The 15,688-nt window shown below is 37.9% G+C and overlaps 1 protein-coding gene across 1 annotated transcript in view; it reads right to left on the bottom strand.

The window, feature by feature from the left end:
* The window catches only part of LOC129724115 (serine/threonine-protein kinase ULK2), a 58,908-nt gene extending 43,220 nt beyond the window's left edge, over positions 1-15,688 (bottom strand). The window contains exons 1-2 of the mRNA XM_055678749.1: positions 14,688-15,688; positions 4,041-4,214 (exon numbers count right to left, since the gene is read on the bottom strand). Coding sequence (XP_055534724.1) covers positions 4,041-4,214; positions 14,688-14,777 — 264 coding nt within the window. The 5' untranslated portion in view covers positions 14,778-15,688. The remainder of the gene's footprint in view (positions 1-4,040; positions 4,215-14,687) is intronic.

The following is a 15,688-nucleotide window of genomic DNA, read 5'->3' on the forward strand; positions in this document are numbered from 1 at the left end:
ATTAAATTATAAAATCATAAAAAAAATTGCCACTTTATGCAGTTATTAAAACTGAAACGGTTCTTGGAAAGTGGAAAAAGGCAATCAAAAATGTAATGCCATTTATGGAATCCCTTACGAATCATTAAGAAACAAAAACTTGGTTTAAAGTGATAAATGATCTACAAAAAATATTGAGAACTAAGAGCAGCACTATTCCAAATTATTCGAAGAATTTCAAATTAAGGTTGAAATCTTCGATACTAATCAATTAATTCTCAGTTTTTTTCCTGTATGGAGTTCCTCGCTGCGACCAGAATCGTTGATCTATTGTGAGATATGCCCGGGTGTCTGCTGTATCCCGTACTTCTATTATTAGCAATATCGCTATTGAGAACTGGAATGCATATTATTATTGTTTTATCCCTGCTTGTGTGTAATGGGATTTTACCCTTCATTTTACACGCTATCGGCTCTACTATACCGAGTAGGGTGGGGAATCGTTATATGAAAAAAAAAAAAAAAAAACGAAACTTGATAGCAGAAAGCCAGAACCAAGTTTTTTTGTTCTATTTGGATCCCCAAACAATCCTAAATTTATCGGAAGTCGATTGGTTTAGTCTCCGCTTGGCGCATTGCATTTCAAATTTATATGGAGAATTGTATGTTTTTTGATGCCTAATAACTTGGCCGAAGACATCAAAAAGCTAATACTGTAGCTGTTCAAAGTTGAGTATGTCCAAATTTATGTTGCAAATCATTTTTTCTGCCAACACTGCCAGTGTACCGGCGTTAGTCAGATTTCCAGCAAAAGTAACCTCTGAAACACGTTGTATATTCTACCTACGCCTAGAATATTGACCTGAATTTGTTTGTTTGATCCAGCTGAGTGTAGAAACTTGTTACGACAGGTTATTTCTGATGGGAATCCTACTGGTGCCGGTACATTGGTAATGCTGGCAGAAAACAGGATTTTCTCCATTTAAATCGACATACTTAACTTTGAACAACTATAGCTTTTCTTAGGGACATCCTAGCTCTTCAGTGCCTTCTGCAAAGTTGTTAGGCATCTAAAATACTATACTTTTACATAGTGTAATGCATTATCAGATCATTATTATTCATTCATCGTAATTTTGCTTTTTCGTTCAATTTAATTTGCGAGTGATGATGTATGATCGTGGCAAAGGAGGCAAAGGAAAGACTAAGTCTCGTTTTTCTCGTGCTGGGCTTAAATTCCTGGTAGGTCGAATCATCGTCTGCTGCGTAATGGAACTTATGCGCGTTGGTGCTGGAGCACCTGTCGACCTGGCGGCTGCAATGGAGTACCTTGCTGCAGGCCGATGTAAAACTGCAAGCGAAGCGTTATTAGCAGTTGACAATCCGCAATGACGAGAAGGTGAACAAGCTTTTATCTGGCGTCACAATTGCTCAGGAAAGTGTTCTGTCGAATATCCAAGCTGTTCTACTCCCAAAAAATATGGAATAGAAGATATAATGCGAAGAATTCCTAGCTATTTTCAATTGAAGTAATAAAAATAAGTTTTTGCCGCTAATCGAAATTTAAAATTTTCCACCCACGTTGTTTAGTTTCCCTACCTTCAGCTGTGTTCCAGCAATCTTTGACATTATTTTTGAATGACTTGTAAACCTTGGGCCCAGTTCACACATATGACATGTTTTTTCTTCGTGTAGACTCATCACTGCGACTAGAGCTATTTGATCTATTGTGATATTGTGTTGTATTTTCAATTACTAGTAGTATCCCGATTGCAGTAAGTTCCATGCTTGTTATCTATATCCGTGCTTGTGTGTTAGGTTTTGCCCTTCCGTTTCAAGCTTACTGCTCTACCAAATTGCAATTCACTTTATTCAACTAGTGACTTATTATGTCAAAAGGAAGGAGTCTTATGGAATTACAATTTCTCGGAGGGTATTAATATTCTTCTGATTTACTATGAGAGAGACTTATTTTGTCGTTCAACCTGCCAATACTACGTCCCGATCACAATTACCTGAAGAGCCCGTAATTTCTGGTCGGTTTTATTTTGCCATGAGGAACAAGTCTTATCAAATCCTCGCTCCTTTCACTAATATAGCGTAGTAATTACAATTCTACTGCTCAACATAGATATATTCCTGGTCACTCTGTTTGTGCCGAATTATTGGAGCTCGTATATAAAATCGCGCGAATAGGTGGAAGAGTTCTACGCATAAAACTCGCTTCAATCATTTCATCGCATTTCATCAATAAATCAGGTGTTCTTCAAGGAAGCAATATGGGGCCTTTGCTATTTGCATTGTTTTTAAGAACGTAATGCTGCTACTAGGTGATGGCTGCAAGCTGGGGTCTGCAGGTGGCTTGTAATTGTTTTTGGATGTGTTCACAAACTGATATCGAATAAACTGGCTCGTGATCAGTATTGCCAAGTGCGAAGTTGAAACCTTGCACCGTAATTTGAAACCAGTCATCTTCGAATATCACATCGTCCTGTAACCTTACATTTTTTATGGACATAAATCGACCTGTATGTTGACGCGTTCGATTACGGCGAATATTTGTATTTGTGTGTATGACTATGGATTGTTAATAAACGCTACGAATTGAGTCCAACCTTTAATATATTTGACCACTGATTTACAAACTTTGAAACAAAGAGCTGAGTTAAAAAATAAAGTTTTGTGCGATTCCAATATACATCAGTTCGCCGTTTTTTTTTGCAACCTAACAAACCTATCCTTCCTTGTAGAACGTAGTGGAATAGATAAAGTTTTTTTATGAGAGATAAGATTACAAAGCAACTTTTTGCTTATCAAACCACAATTTTTTTACCTCAGAAAGTTCTGTGATTCATGCACGCAAATTTACAGTCTTCACCCCGAGAGACTCATTTGTCCAGACAACGAGGTTACCTTGAAAAGGTGTTTGCTCTTCTTTTCGAATATAGTCCGAGCCTTCATTGAGGTAGTATTGCCCAAGCACCTTTGCTAATTAGCTTAAGCATTCAGTGTCCGCGTGGGGCGTGCGTGCCAATCGAAAAGTCAGACAGGGTTCGCCAAAGCAAGCTTTCTGCGCAATTTGCCAGCAAAATAAACACGCGTCTGGCGTCCGTCCTTTGCTGAAATTGTTTATTATTTACCAATGACGTTTGCTGCTGATTATTCCATAGCGAATCACCCGCGCCACCGTTTTGAAACATTCACCGGCTGATCATGATCTCAATCACGTTCGTTTGTGTACGATTTTCGTGACGTACCCCGTTATCATGTCCGTGGAACTGGTCGATTCACTGAACAATCAGACGAACGCGTGTGGGTCGATGTTTTTCAAATAAAGAAACTCGTCAACAATCGTAATCTGCCGGCAAAAAGCTACGAGTAGCGTGGTTATACGAAAGCAGCTGTGTTTTGTTTGATTCGTTACTGAACAAATCGGACGCGCAACCGGTGATTATCACTTCGAGCATCGAGTGCTCGAAAGAGTGTTAATCTAATTTTATTCCGCTGAAGACAAAAATCCTTCCTTGAACTCGTTTGATAGAATGTGATTAAGATGTTAACCTAGTTGAATCAACCAAAGGAACAGTATGAATGTACGTAAGAAATCACATACACCCAATTGAAGGTTGCAAAATCTCTCAACCTGACAAGAAGCCATAATGATGACATTTTCTCGCTACAAAAATAATACCCTTCCCTAGATAAATCCCGGTCAATGTACCGGCAGAGAAAATTAACTTCCGGCTGGAACATAAAAACTGCTTCTCATCATAATAGGCCACGGTACAACACAAAGCTGCTCGGTTCCATTCGGCAGCAAAAAGCATGCACGTATACAGAAGACTACCGGCATGTCTGCCAGCAACTTAAAATAATAATTCTTCCCCAAGTAGATGAAAGTGAAGGATATACACAAAACTGCCCACTCTACGTGTGTGCGATAAATCTTTTCTGCAACGATTGCTTGCCCTAACCCTTCGATACAATGCAGAGGAGGACTGAGGAGCGGGCGCAAAGTCATTACATGAATAAATGGGCAAAAAAAGAGATGTGAGACTTACCTCCATCACCAGGTACACGTTGTGATCCTTCTCGGTGCAGGCCAGCAGTGTGACGACATTCTCGTGGTGAAGCGCACTGAGCTCCCGTAGAATTTTTATCTCCTTCCCCAGCAGGCTCTGCGACTTGGCGAGGCTTTTCTTGGTGATGCTCTTAATCGCGACCGGGAAATGTTTCTGAAAGAAATGTTATGAAAAAAAAACACGATAAGATATTCTGCATGAGTAACACTCCGGCAAGGGGAGCTGCGCTCGCTACTGGTACGGTGTGGGATACGGTATTTTTCAGATGAATGAAAAGAAAAATCAATACTTTTCTCTGTTTATTAGTGTTAATCTGTGATCGTCTGGGCTGACTTCCGGTGTCTACTTGGAATTCGATAGAAGCGAACGTTTTGAACGTGCTTGAGCTCAGTGCAATCGTGGCTGGATGTTATTTGACCAGCTAGGTATCGATACGAATATAATCGAATGTTCTACCTAAAGATATTATACGACAATCTGTTTAAACTGTCTGACGTTTCGGCCGTTTTTGGTGGCCTTTTTCAAGGGAAGTTTAATTATGTCCTTGAAAAAGGCCACCAAAAACGGCCGAAACGTCGGGCAATTTAAACAGATTGTCGTATAATATCTTTAAAAAGACTGAGAAAGCCAGAGCAATCCTATCCGTACAACTTATACCAGTCGTTAATAATACACAATAGTTCAACCTAAATTTTCATATCACAATAAAAATTGATTTATTCGAATTTTCAAGGATTTTTTTAAGTGAGTTTTTTTTCTGTGTGGACTCATCACTGCAACCAGAGATTAGATCTATTCTGATATTGTCCAGGTGTTTTCTGTACTCCGCACTTCATATTATTGTAAGTTTTACCTTTCCGTTTCAAGCTCACTACTCTATACCGGGCCTCTGTCCTTCCTAACAATATCGCCTAATTACAATTCCCTGGAGAGGATAGAGACAAACTCTCGAAATAGATATACAAGAACAAAAATGTCTTGCAAATGGTTTATTTGAGAAGAATATGCGTGCATATTGAATTCGTTATTCTTCTTGATACTTAGTTCTAATCTCCTGTTCGAACGGAACGCTAAATTATGTGGCTTATTCCACTGTGGACATTTTACTTTGCCTATTCTAAAATTTATTTATTTTCTTACATTGACTATGAAATTTCAAAAACCATGAGCTCTACCTTCTAAATAGATTTTGCAAAATTCTCAGTCCTTCACCCCAAGTAACCGGGAAAACACGGGAGAATCAGGGAATATCAGAGATTTAATTTTTCGATCAGGGAAATCAGGGAATATCAGGGAATTTTAAAAGTCATCAGAGAAAATTCTAAAGGCTCGGGATTTTTTACGGAGTTAGTTCTGAATTGGATTTATTTCAATGCATTTGATGTGAACGTTCACCAGAAACCCTACAACAACACTCAATAACAATTTGTTTCAGATAGATGAAATTTTCCTGGAAAGTAATTTTTTAGAAGAACGCATCCATTTTAGCAGTGATTAAATTTTTTGAAAAGTATTCAAGTAAATACTAACAAGTCATCAAGAAGTAGCGAATTTTATGCTAATTAATACGCTTTTTTATAAAAACCAGTGGTTGGACGAGATTTTTTTTCGGTTTCTTGTAATTTCTTCCAAACTATTAACGCACCTTCTACGCATTAACGCAAGCATCATTATCACCATTGTCATATTCCAGTAATTAAAAATGGTGATTACTCCCTTGCAACCAATTAACAGAAAACTCAAAGACTTGCTCAGTAGTTTGAGTGTGTTCATAACTCGAAATATAGTGAGTAAGTAGTAAGTTAATGTTATCAAATTTCTACCCCGGAATTTTCACCCGCAGAATTAATTGAATTTAACTTAAATGAGATTAAATCTATCATTAAAATTTTCAAGAGTATAAAGGCACCTCGTCACGATGGGATTTTGAACATTTTAAATAAAGTTTTTGAGGAATTCTCATGAAATGATAATTTCGCCAAATTATTAAAAAATGCTAAAAAAAATCAAATTTTAAAGCCGGATAAGAAACCAGCTGAGGTTTAAAGTTGTCAAGCAATCATTTTATGATGATACGAGCTAATAAATTTGGAGGTTATTCAAGTGGAGCAGCACTTCTATACATAGAAAAAGCATTCGACAGAGTTTAGCATATGGGTTTGATTGCAAAATTGTTAATTTCTAATTTTCTACTTTTTACAGTCAAGAATTTAAAATAATTATTTAACTGATCCAACCAGAACTCCAGATCTGATTGATTTTTTTCTCAAAGCAGGTGTGTCTCAAAGTAGTTAATTGATAACACTGTTCCTGTGACTTTTGGTGCCCCTAGATGTTTCGGAAATGCCTCAAGTCTCCAGAGACTTCAATAAAATTTTCCCGTAAGTAAACGGAAAAACGACGAACACGGCGAACAATTACTCTGCGGTCTTTTGATGCACTTCTGCATTTACCAGGGGCACCAGAATGAACAGGTTAAGAAGCTATAGTATTTCTAAGGTACTTATTTGAGCTAAGAACAACTTTTTTTCACTTTTGTCGACCAGTGTAATTTTCATTTTCAATTTTATCAAACTGGACGTGTTTTTCAACAAAAAAATATTTTTCTTCAAAATTCAAGTGACAAAAGCGAAGCTAAACTGTTTCAATTACTGGTGGGAATTTTAGCAGGAACCAGTTCAAGTCTGAACCTTTCTAGTTTCGACTTTTGAGATTTAGGTGGAAACCTATGATAGTCGTTACTTAAGGGGTAATATCTGCAAAAAATTTTCTTTTCGCCATTTTTTTATTGGCCTAAATCATGCTTAAACTATCTAAGAATCGAAATCTACATCGCCCAAGTACAGATCTAAACTCAAAGTCCGTTTAAATCAATTTTTAATGAACAACTTTCATGCTCCAAAATAACATTTCTCGTTTATTTTGGCGATGCTCGTTTTTATTTTCAATTTCGAGGCTTTGTAAACTACAGTGACATGCGTTCGTTTAGACGCACCATGTTTTTAACAGGTTTTTCTTTCAAAACTAGTTGGATTTTGAATGTCTTCCATTATTATTGTTTGATATCATATACAAAAACAAAAAGCATAATTTCTTCAAAAAAAGTGCACTTGATAGAATAAAAAATGCGAAAAATTAAAAATAAGCTGATGCATTCGCATAGGCGCACCTCAAGTCAACGTAGTAAAAGCTCAAATTTTCTGAGTCAATCAGTTGGCTAATGCTTTGTAGCTCCTCCCTTACTCATAATAACTACAAATACTCTTCTGGACATTGAATTGACAAGGTTATGGAGAGTATTTACAGAGATTTGTTGCCAGCATGAACGTATGCATGATTAAGGGTCGATTACTGTGTTGAACTGGCATCCTTTGGCGTAAACTCTTGCAGCCAAGATACCCCAGAGTTTCTCGATCGGGTTGCAATCCGGACTACATGCTGATCAATCAAGTACGGTGATGTCTTTTATAGAGAACCAGGCCTTGGTTTATCGGGAAAAATGAATAGTATCGTTGTCTTGCTGAAATACAACAGGTTCATCCATATAATCCTCCAAGTAGGGAATCATAACGTCTTCCAGAAGCTTACAGTAGTTGCTGGGATTCATCTTGGTGGTGATCCAGCAGATGGAAGGCTTTTGAGGTGCGTCTAAACGAATGCATCAGCTTATTTTTAATTTTTCGCATTTCTTATTCTATCAAGTGCACTTTTTTTGAAGAAACAATACTGTTTGTTTTAGTTTATGATAACAAACAAAAATAAGTGATGACATTCAAAATTCAATTAGTTTTGAAAGAAAAACCTATGAAAAACATGGTGCGTCTAAACGAACGCATGTCACTGTAGTGGAAGTTACCTATGATCGATATTGTCTTTCAAATTTGAAGTATAGAGGTCGCTGTATCAAGTTTCGACCGTTACAGAGTCTCAACAGCACGTGTTTACTCACAATTTCCATTTGTTTAGTCGATCAGCCGTTCTCGTTGTGTACGTTCTTTGTTTGAATTTTTTTATACTTTTTAACTGTGAGTTATACTCAAAAGTACTTAAATATGAGTGACAAGTTTGAATTTTGCGTTGGATCGAGCGCAAACCGCGTCAAAGTCACTAAGCGTCGCATGTCTAATACAGCGAAGGCGCAGCCTTAGATCAGATAAAAAAGAAAGAAGAGGAAGATAAAGCCCCGGAAGGACAACTTTACGGCACAGGGATAGCTGACTGAAGATTAAAAAATTATTAGGGGCTTTATTATTGCGATTTTTAAGATTTATAGCGTTTTGAAACTAAACGCGTTTTTCTCAAAACTATGTTTTCAAAATCGGCGAGCAGTAGAACTGAATAAGTTTACATCCGATTGAGTTGAAATTTTAACTGTAGCTTCTTCATTACATTATCTAGTGAAGTACACACGATTTAAGCGATTGATTAACAACAACTAAAGTTATAAACAATCAAAGTCCATTTTTTTTGTCGAAACAGAACTTTTATTTTCAAACCGTTGCCATTTTGCGAAGAAAAATTTTAAAAATATAATCATGTGTACTTCACTAGCGACACTTATGTAGATAATGAGGAAAAATTGTTTTGTTTATAGGTGGAGTTGGGCACGACTTCTACTGCTCGCCGCGGAACAACTTAAAAAAAAAGCGGTTAACGGCAATCGCTGCACAGCCGCCATTTTGTAACAAAAATAGCAATAAAAATATTTTGTCTATTCTGCAAGAGTTGTTCAATCCAATGATATATTATTTATATACCTCACATCTCAAAGGTCCTGTAAAAAAAAATATGAAAAAAGCCTTGTTTATTTGAGCATTTGGTAGATATTACCCCTCAATACCTAAGTTTCAGCGATACAGTTTGATGAAATGTCAATCAAATTTGTTGTTACGGAACGGCCAAATCCATGCTGATTGGAGAAAATGTAACTTTGCATGCAGTTCAGGATAACAGTGTTTACAATAATTTCAAGCAACTTGCTTGGTAATTCCACGGTATTAATATATTTCAACGATCACTGCTCTTGAAGACTGGAAACCTATAGGAGCGCTTCTAAATGTTGGGAAGTTTCCCTTGCACCAACGATTGATTGAATATGCAGTGCGATTGATCGGGATTCACTATCAGCTCTGAAGTTACTGAGGTCTGATTGGTTGAGTTCGAAAATTAAATACTATAAAATCTATAACTTTGAACCGGATTGGGCAGAGGCGACGCGTGACCAAGTGGGCCACCTGTTCAATCGACATTTGCCACATTAAAACAACAGTATTGCGATAACAGATTTTAAAAGCTTTATTTATCAACATTTATTTATATAACAAAGGAATCCTTCGGTTTACTTTTAACGCAAACTTGTCGATAATATCGTCGTAAAATAATGGCGTCAGCATCATCTCATGGAGTAAATCTTTTTCCACAGCCATCATCATAATACCAAATAATCGATTCTGGCCCGATTTAGACCGCAAATAATTTTTGATCCGTCGGAGAACCGAAAACGTTCGTTCGACGGACGCCGTTGTATTAGGCAATGTCAGTATCATTCTGGCCAGCCGAAGCGTTTCGGAGAAAGTTTGATGCAGGTTTTGTCCAAGGATAAACGAAATTAAATACAATATATTTTTGCACTCAGCGCTGAGCGACACTTTTTTTCTCACGTGAAGAATAATGTCATCAATGAGGAAATACATGAAAACCCTTCGCTGCACTCTCGGCTTTGCATCGACCCGACGCTCGCTTGAGCGTTGAGAGCTGTGTACTCTCGCGGCCTCTCTCAAATTTCAATGAACGAACATCAAAGAATGGTGGGCGTGGGGGTCGGCGTAGGCGGTATCGTTTCCATCGGCTTGGTTCAACATAATTTTTGAACCGCAAATGTCATTTTTACGCAAGGCTGCGCATTAGTAGTGGTGCACGCTTTATGTACATAACTGGCTGCGTACGCTATAGTACTTGAAAATGCAGAGAAGTGTTTGAATGAATGCTAGTTCAGATAAATGATTTGAACAAACGGTAGTCATTACTGCTTATCTCGTTGTGTTGTGTTGTATTACGGGTGAGCTGTGTTGCGGGTGGGTTGAGTAGTGTAGAGTGAGTTTAGCCAGGTTATATTCTTCACGGTGGAGAAATAAATAGAAATTGAAATTGGTGGAAATAAATTGAAAATCAAAAAAATTTTCGAATGTTCGAAATAACATTAAGGTTACAAGAAAACTTAATGATGTCAGATCCATGCTACAAATGAGAAATAATTCGAGTAATTGTTCTGAAATTGTCTACCTGTCCTATGAACAGGTTGAACAGGTGGACGAAACGCCTCTGGGATTGGGTAATGATCATCATACCAATTAGGGGCCAATCTTTGATTTACATTACTATAACCATTCGCTTATGTCAAGAAACACCTGAGCCAAGTATGGTGTTGAGCTGTTTCGGAGCGATGATGGATCATTAAATTCAAATTTACTATATAGATAGATTTCAGAATGTCGGTTGACGTTCATGATAGGATTTCAATTCAAAAATATTACAGCTTCCGGATTATTTTTTATGTATTTCGGGCTCTCCGCAGTAAAATAATAATTATTAGTCAATGATCGATTAAAAATCCTCGATTGAATATCATATTAGACTGCACCTTCATTTTCCAGCCTCTAGGTTTCACCCGGCTTACGAAAATAGCTGTATTCGAGCGTTATTAGCTATTTGCAAACAGGAAAGCTACCAAATGACATCGAACCCCAGTTTTCAGTTTCTTGCCATAGTCCTTGTTCTATAAATGTCAATATTGGAGAGTATTTAAATTTTTTTCAATTTTACACAGCTAAAATTGCTATTTCTTGGCATCATGTCAGTTCTGGAAGTAGAAGTAGGAAACGGGAGTAGGAGTATTTAGGCATTTTTCCCAATTATGCCTAGCGTTCTAGAAACGGTATCCTCCGGATTTAAAAATGGTGTCGCAGATCGGTGTCTAGCCGTCATCCTGTTACAAATAGTCTATATAGGGGAATGTATAATCGATTTGTGCGGATTTCTTGAACCGGAAGAAACGTTTGCATTAAACAAATGGACTTTTTTCGGATGATGATTGAACAAAACTGAGACAGATGATTGAGTTTGATAAAATTCCATGGAATGCGCGAGCGGCCTTCCGCCATTGCGGACGTAAACATGCATGCAGGCATGTTTTCGAGTTCTTTCTTCGTTTTGTTTATCACTTCCTTTTCAGTTTTCACGGCAAAATTGTTGAAGTAGATTTTATGCTTTAGGTTTACCCAAAAATACTGGATGGGACGTAGCCGGCGAGCGCTGGGTGGGTTCGCCGACTTGGGTACCTCATCGACATTCAGCCACTCTATCTCCTCGAATGATCGCTTCGGGTTGTGGGCCGACGCTATATTTAGCCAAACCACCGCTTTTTTCGCTCTTGTGGTATTTCTCCATAAACGGCGCGACTCCAGCAGACATTTCGTACAACAAATTTCCCCGTTCACGGCCAGTGCGGAGTGAAAGAAAAGCGGCTTTGACATCCCCTTCTCACTGATTGTCAGCCACAGCAGCACCTTTTTGGGGAACTTGATGTGTGCAATGAACTTCACCTCGGAGCTCGTTTCCTTCGTGGGGACAGTGAAATACGAAGTGCCCTGCCAGTCGTTGCCATCCAGGGTGATAGGTCTCATCTTCCATCACCACCGCCACGTCGCGGAATTCAACTTGATCATCTCATTCAACTGCTGCCGTTGCGTTATTTATGCATGTCCATTAGGATGCAATGACAAATTTCATCATCAAATTTCAAAAACCGACCATGTATATTTTATTTATTGGCCCAAAATAATCATCTATACAAAATTTCAGCTCATTCGGACATGATTTAGGGGTGCCTCAAAGCGCTCAAAGTTGTGACTTTTCGACCTTCGGAAATCTACCAAGGGGGTAGTATATGAAATTGGGAAAATCGAAATTTTTTTGACGTGAACTACGTCTTTGTTTTCTATACTAGATTGCATGTTATGAAATTGAAAATGAAACTGGTTGCGTCAGATTTTAAACGATTATAGCAAGCAAACGACTTGCATCTTAATCATTTATATGCCAGTGGATAGATAAAATGTGTGACAATTGTTTGATATAATGTTTAACATTGTTGCTTTTTGCTTAATGGTGAAAAAAGATGAAAAGTTCCAAGGTCGAGCTTTCCCATACACTTTCCTTGCTATTTCCTTGCTTCCCGAGCACGGATAACACTAACATGGAAGGAATAAAATCCACTGCCTACATATTCTGATTCAACAAAGTGTTTTGTTCCGTTTCTCTTTCGCTGAGCTGCGTGGCCACTCCCTCGTGGCAAAAATTTACGCTGAACTCGATACAAAAGACTGTGTGTAGAAAATTCAGCTTCAGTCTAGTTTGTCACACAATAGCGAGTGGAGTATAGCTGTTAGACGTACGCGACATTGAGAAACGAGAGCTGCATACGAGTCAACTTCCAGGCACTGCGGACCACCTTACGTTTATTTTGCATACGGCAGCAACAGGCTGCCGTATGCTGCAGGATATTTTGCTGGCACAGCGGAGAGCATATTTTATTTTGCGCGGCCAAGCAAAATATTCAATGCTACCGGTGCGATCATCAGCGTTCTGCAGCACGCATTTATAGTTGAAGATTATGGAATCGGTTCTTTTGAAAACTATAAATGCTTGAAGATAAGAGTTATGAGAATTTTCACAACTACTACTAGTGTGAAATGTTCATGTATTTCTCAATAATCATTTTTACAATAACGACCAAGGCACCAAAGATAAACGGTAGTGTTGCCTATGAACAGTGTAGCACAGCAAGATATAACCCTCATTTCAAGAATTTTCACTGCTAAAGTGAGTGATTTTCCGATTCAATTGTTTATTTGTGCCCACTCGAACACCGTATCAGTCAAATATTATTAACGCAAACTGTTTAATCTAAGAACAGGAGTGATTTTCGCATCGGGAAAGCAAAAACTTTCTTTCGGTGCTTATGAAAATCACTCAGTAGTATCGAAGGTGTTTTGGTTCGTTTCTCTTTCTCGAAATTGCGTGGCCACGCCTTCAATGCAAAATTTCGCTCAACTCGATACAAAAAATTGCGTGTAGAAAATTCAGCTTCAGTCTAGTTTGTCACACTAGACTGTATAGCTGTTAGAGGTACGCGACATTAGGAAACAAACGTTTTATCAATAAATGAATAAATAGCTCGAACCAGGATTAGTTCTTGCATAATGCGAGTGTTAAAATTTTTAGTTAGTTTTACATCTAGATTGATAGAAAAGGGTATTGGGTTCTTGGACGTCATCCCGATTCCAAAAATACCCACATTGTAGTGTACATGATCGGTTTTTCTGGATTTTTTGAGAGCGGAAATCACGTAGATTTTAAGAAAATGAAAGTGTCACCGATTTTTTGATTTATAGAACATTTTTTTTAGTTTTATCCAGCTTTTCAGAAACCGGAAGTCGTCGACTTAAATTGAAAAGTTACATCGATCATTTTTAAGCGCATACTTGGTTCTTGAAATACCAACATTAGTGGGTTTGGAAAAGTTTTCCGTAATTTTGTACATCATTTGGATTTGAAAATTGTGTCGAAGGATTATGTAGTACAATGTCCTTTTATATACGGAGATAAGGGATTGCAGGGATTTTAAAAGTCTGTTTCTAGTGTTATTTAAATTATAATGGTAAAACGTCTGGAAAAAATTAGTGAATGCACAAAAATTAGAAGATTTCGGGATTCCACTAGTTAACTGGATGTGAGAAAAATATTCAAAAATTTAATTCAAACTGGAACATCGACATTTCCAGTCGTAACAGTGTGCCAGTCGCATTTTTAAATTTCCGACTGTCCAGCATAATTAACCAGGTTGTGGAATCTCGGTTGAAATTCATAAAGTATTCAATCGTATTTTGATGTGTTATAGAGGTTTTTACTAAGTCAGCTGTCAAATCTAATTTCTGTTGATTATGTACAAATCCCTACCACTGTGATCAGGATTAGACGCTGTCTTATGTGGCTATAGGACCTCTCCTTAACTTGATAATGATGATGTTTTTTCGTGTCACCAAAAAAATCAGGTATGACTCGAAATTAAGCAAAATGGTTAAAAAAATTTGTCTGCCTTCGCAGATTGTTCTTGAACAGTAAATCTTTCGTAATCTACCACCACGAGAGTAGAAGATGAGCATAATATGAATGGGATTAATTTGTCTCGTTGCCCGCAGCTGCTTATCAGGTGAACAGTGGGTGATGTCTTTGTTTACCTGATATAGCCGACTTTTCCTCCCGTCGAGTAGGTATTTGTAAGCAACGAAAGCTGAAGCGCAGTTCTGTATGGTTATATTGAATACTTCCAATGCCACTGAATTATGGCGAGTCTGCGGAAACGATTTTGTACGGAACGATATGGACGTATTGTGATTATAAATGGTAACTGGGTTAGTGAAACTTCTCTTATCATTGTTGGTGTGCTTTGCAGATTCTAACCTTATAATAATTACAAAATCACTGTCATTGACAGGCATTTCAATATACTGAACTAATAATAATAAATGATATTTTAAAAACAAAACATATCTAGGGAAAACTCACCTCCCGATGACGGCCCTTAAAGACAACGGCGAAAGCTCCATGACCAATCAGATCTTTACTGTTGTACTCAAAGTTCCCAACCACTTCCATGGTTATTACCCGGAACGGAAGTCACTGGCACAGTTATAAATTTCTACTACCCAACTCAGCTCCTGTAATCGTCACCTTCGAACAACTTTCGTACTGGACACAAGATTTACTTGAAAATTTATATTTACACTTTGATGGCTTTACTCGTATCTTTTCATACATTTAGTGTGCACTCTTTTTTTTTTTTTGCTTCCTTTTTTACATCTAACACACTTGTATCGCCTGATCAAACGACGCAAAACTTTACTCGTTTGTTTTATCAATGCAAATCTTGCATGTTTTTTTCGCTTCGGTAATAACAACTTGTGAAACTTTTTCTTTCTCGTGCGCAAAACAAACAGAAACACGAAAACTCAGGATCGATCACTTTTGCACTTAATTCTTGCCAAATCTTCGGCTACTCACAAGAACTGATTATCACCCCGGAGAAATACTGCCATGATGACATTTCTGTTCCAGATTTTTTTACAGATTTTCGTTTTTCCTTTTACGATATGGACACTTCGGGCGAATCAATAAACCTTATTCATCACACATCACGGTGGGTAGCTAAGGGGGGAGGAAACCTAAGGGTGCTCGCAAGGAAAAGCGAATTTCCTTGCACTCACACGCAAAAATTTGCTTCCTTCGCGAGACGCAAAATTTTCTTTTCGTACTGGGCGACCACAGCCACGGGATTTAATCGTACCCTTTTCCGAAACTTCTGCTAGTGTCCGTAACGGAATGCTCTAGCGGCAGCAGAATCTCTTCTTTTCGGGAAAAATAAAAGCCAGAAGCAGCAGCAGCAGCGCACAACGATGGCACAGAAATTTTTCGGAGTCCACCATCAAGGAAATGTAAATCACTATTATTTTTTCTGATGCTCCGATCGAAAACTTGCCTTTCCGTTTTGACCTGTGTGCTTAAGCGGT

Source organism: Wyeomyia smithii, chromosome 2 (genome assembly GCF_029784165.1).
Source record: "Wyeomyia smithii strain HCP4-BCI-WySm-NY-G18 chromosome 2, ASM2978416v1, whole genome shotgun sequence".
Lineage (NCBI taxonomy): Eukaryota > Metazoa > Arthropoda > Insecta > Diptera > Culicidae > Wyeomyia > Wyeomyia smithii.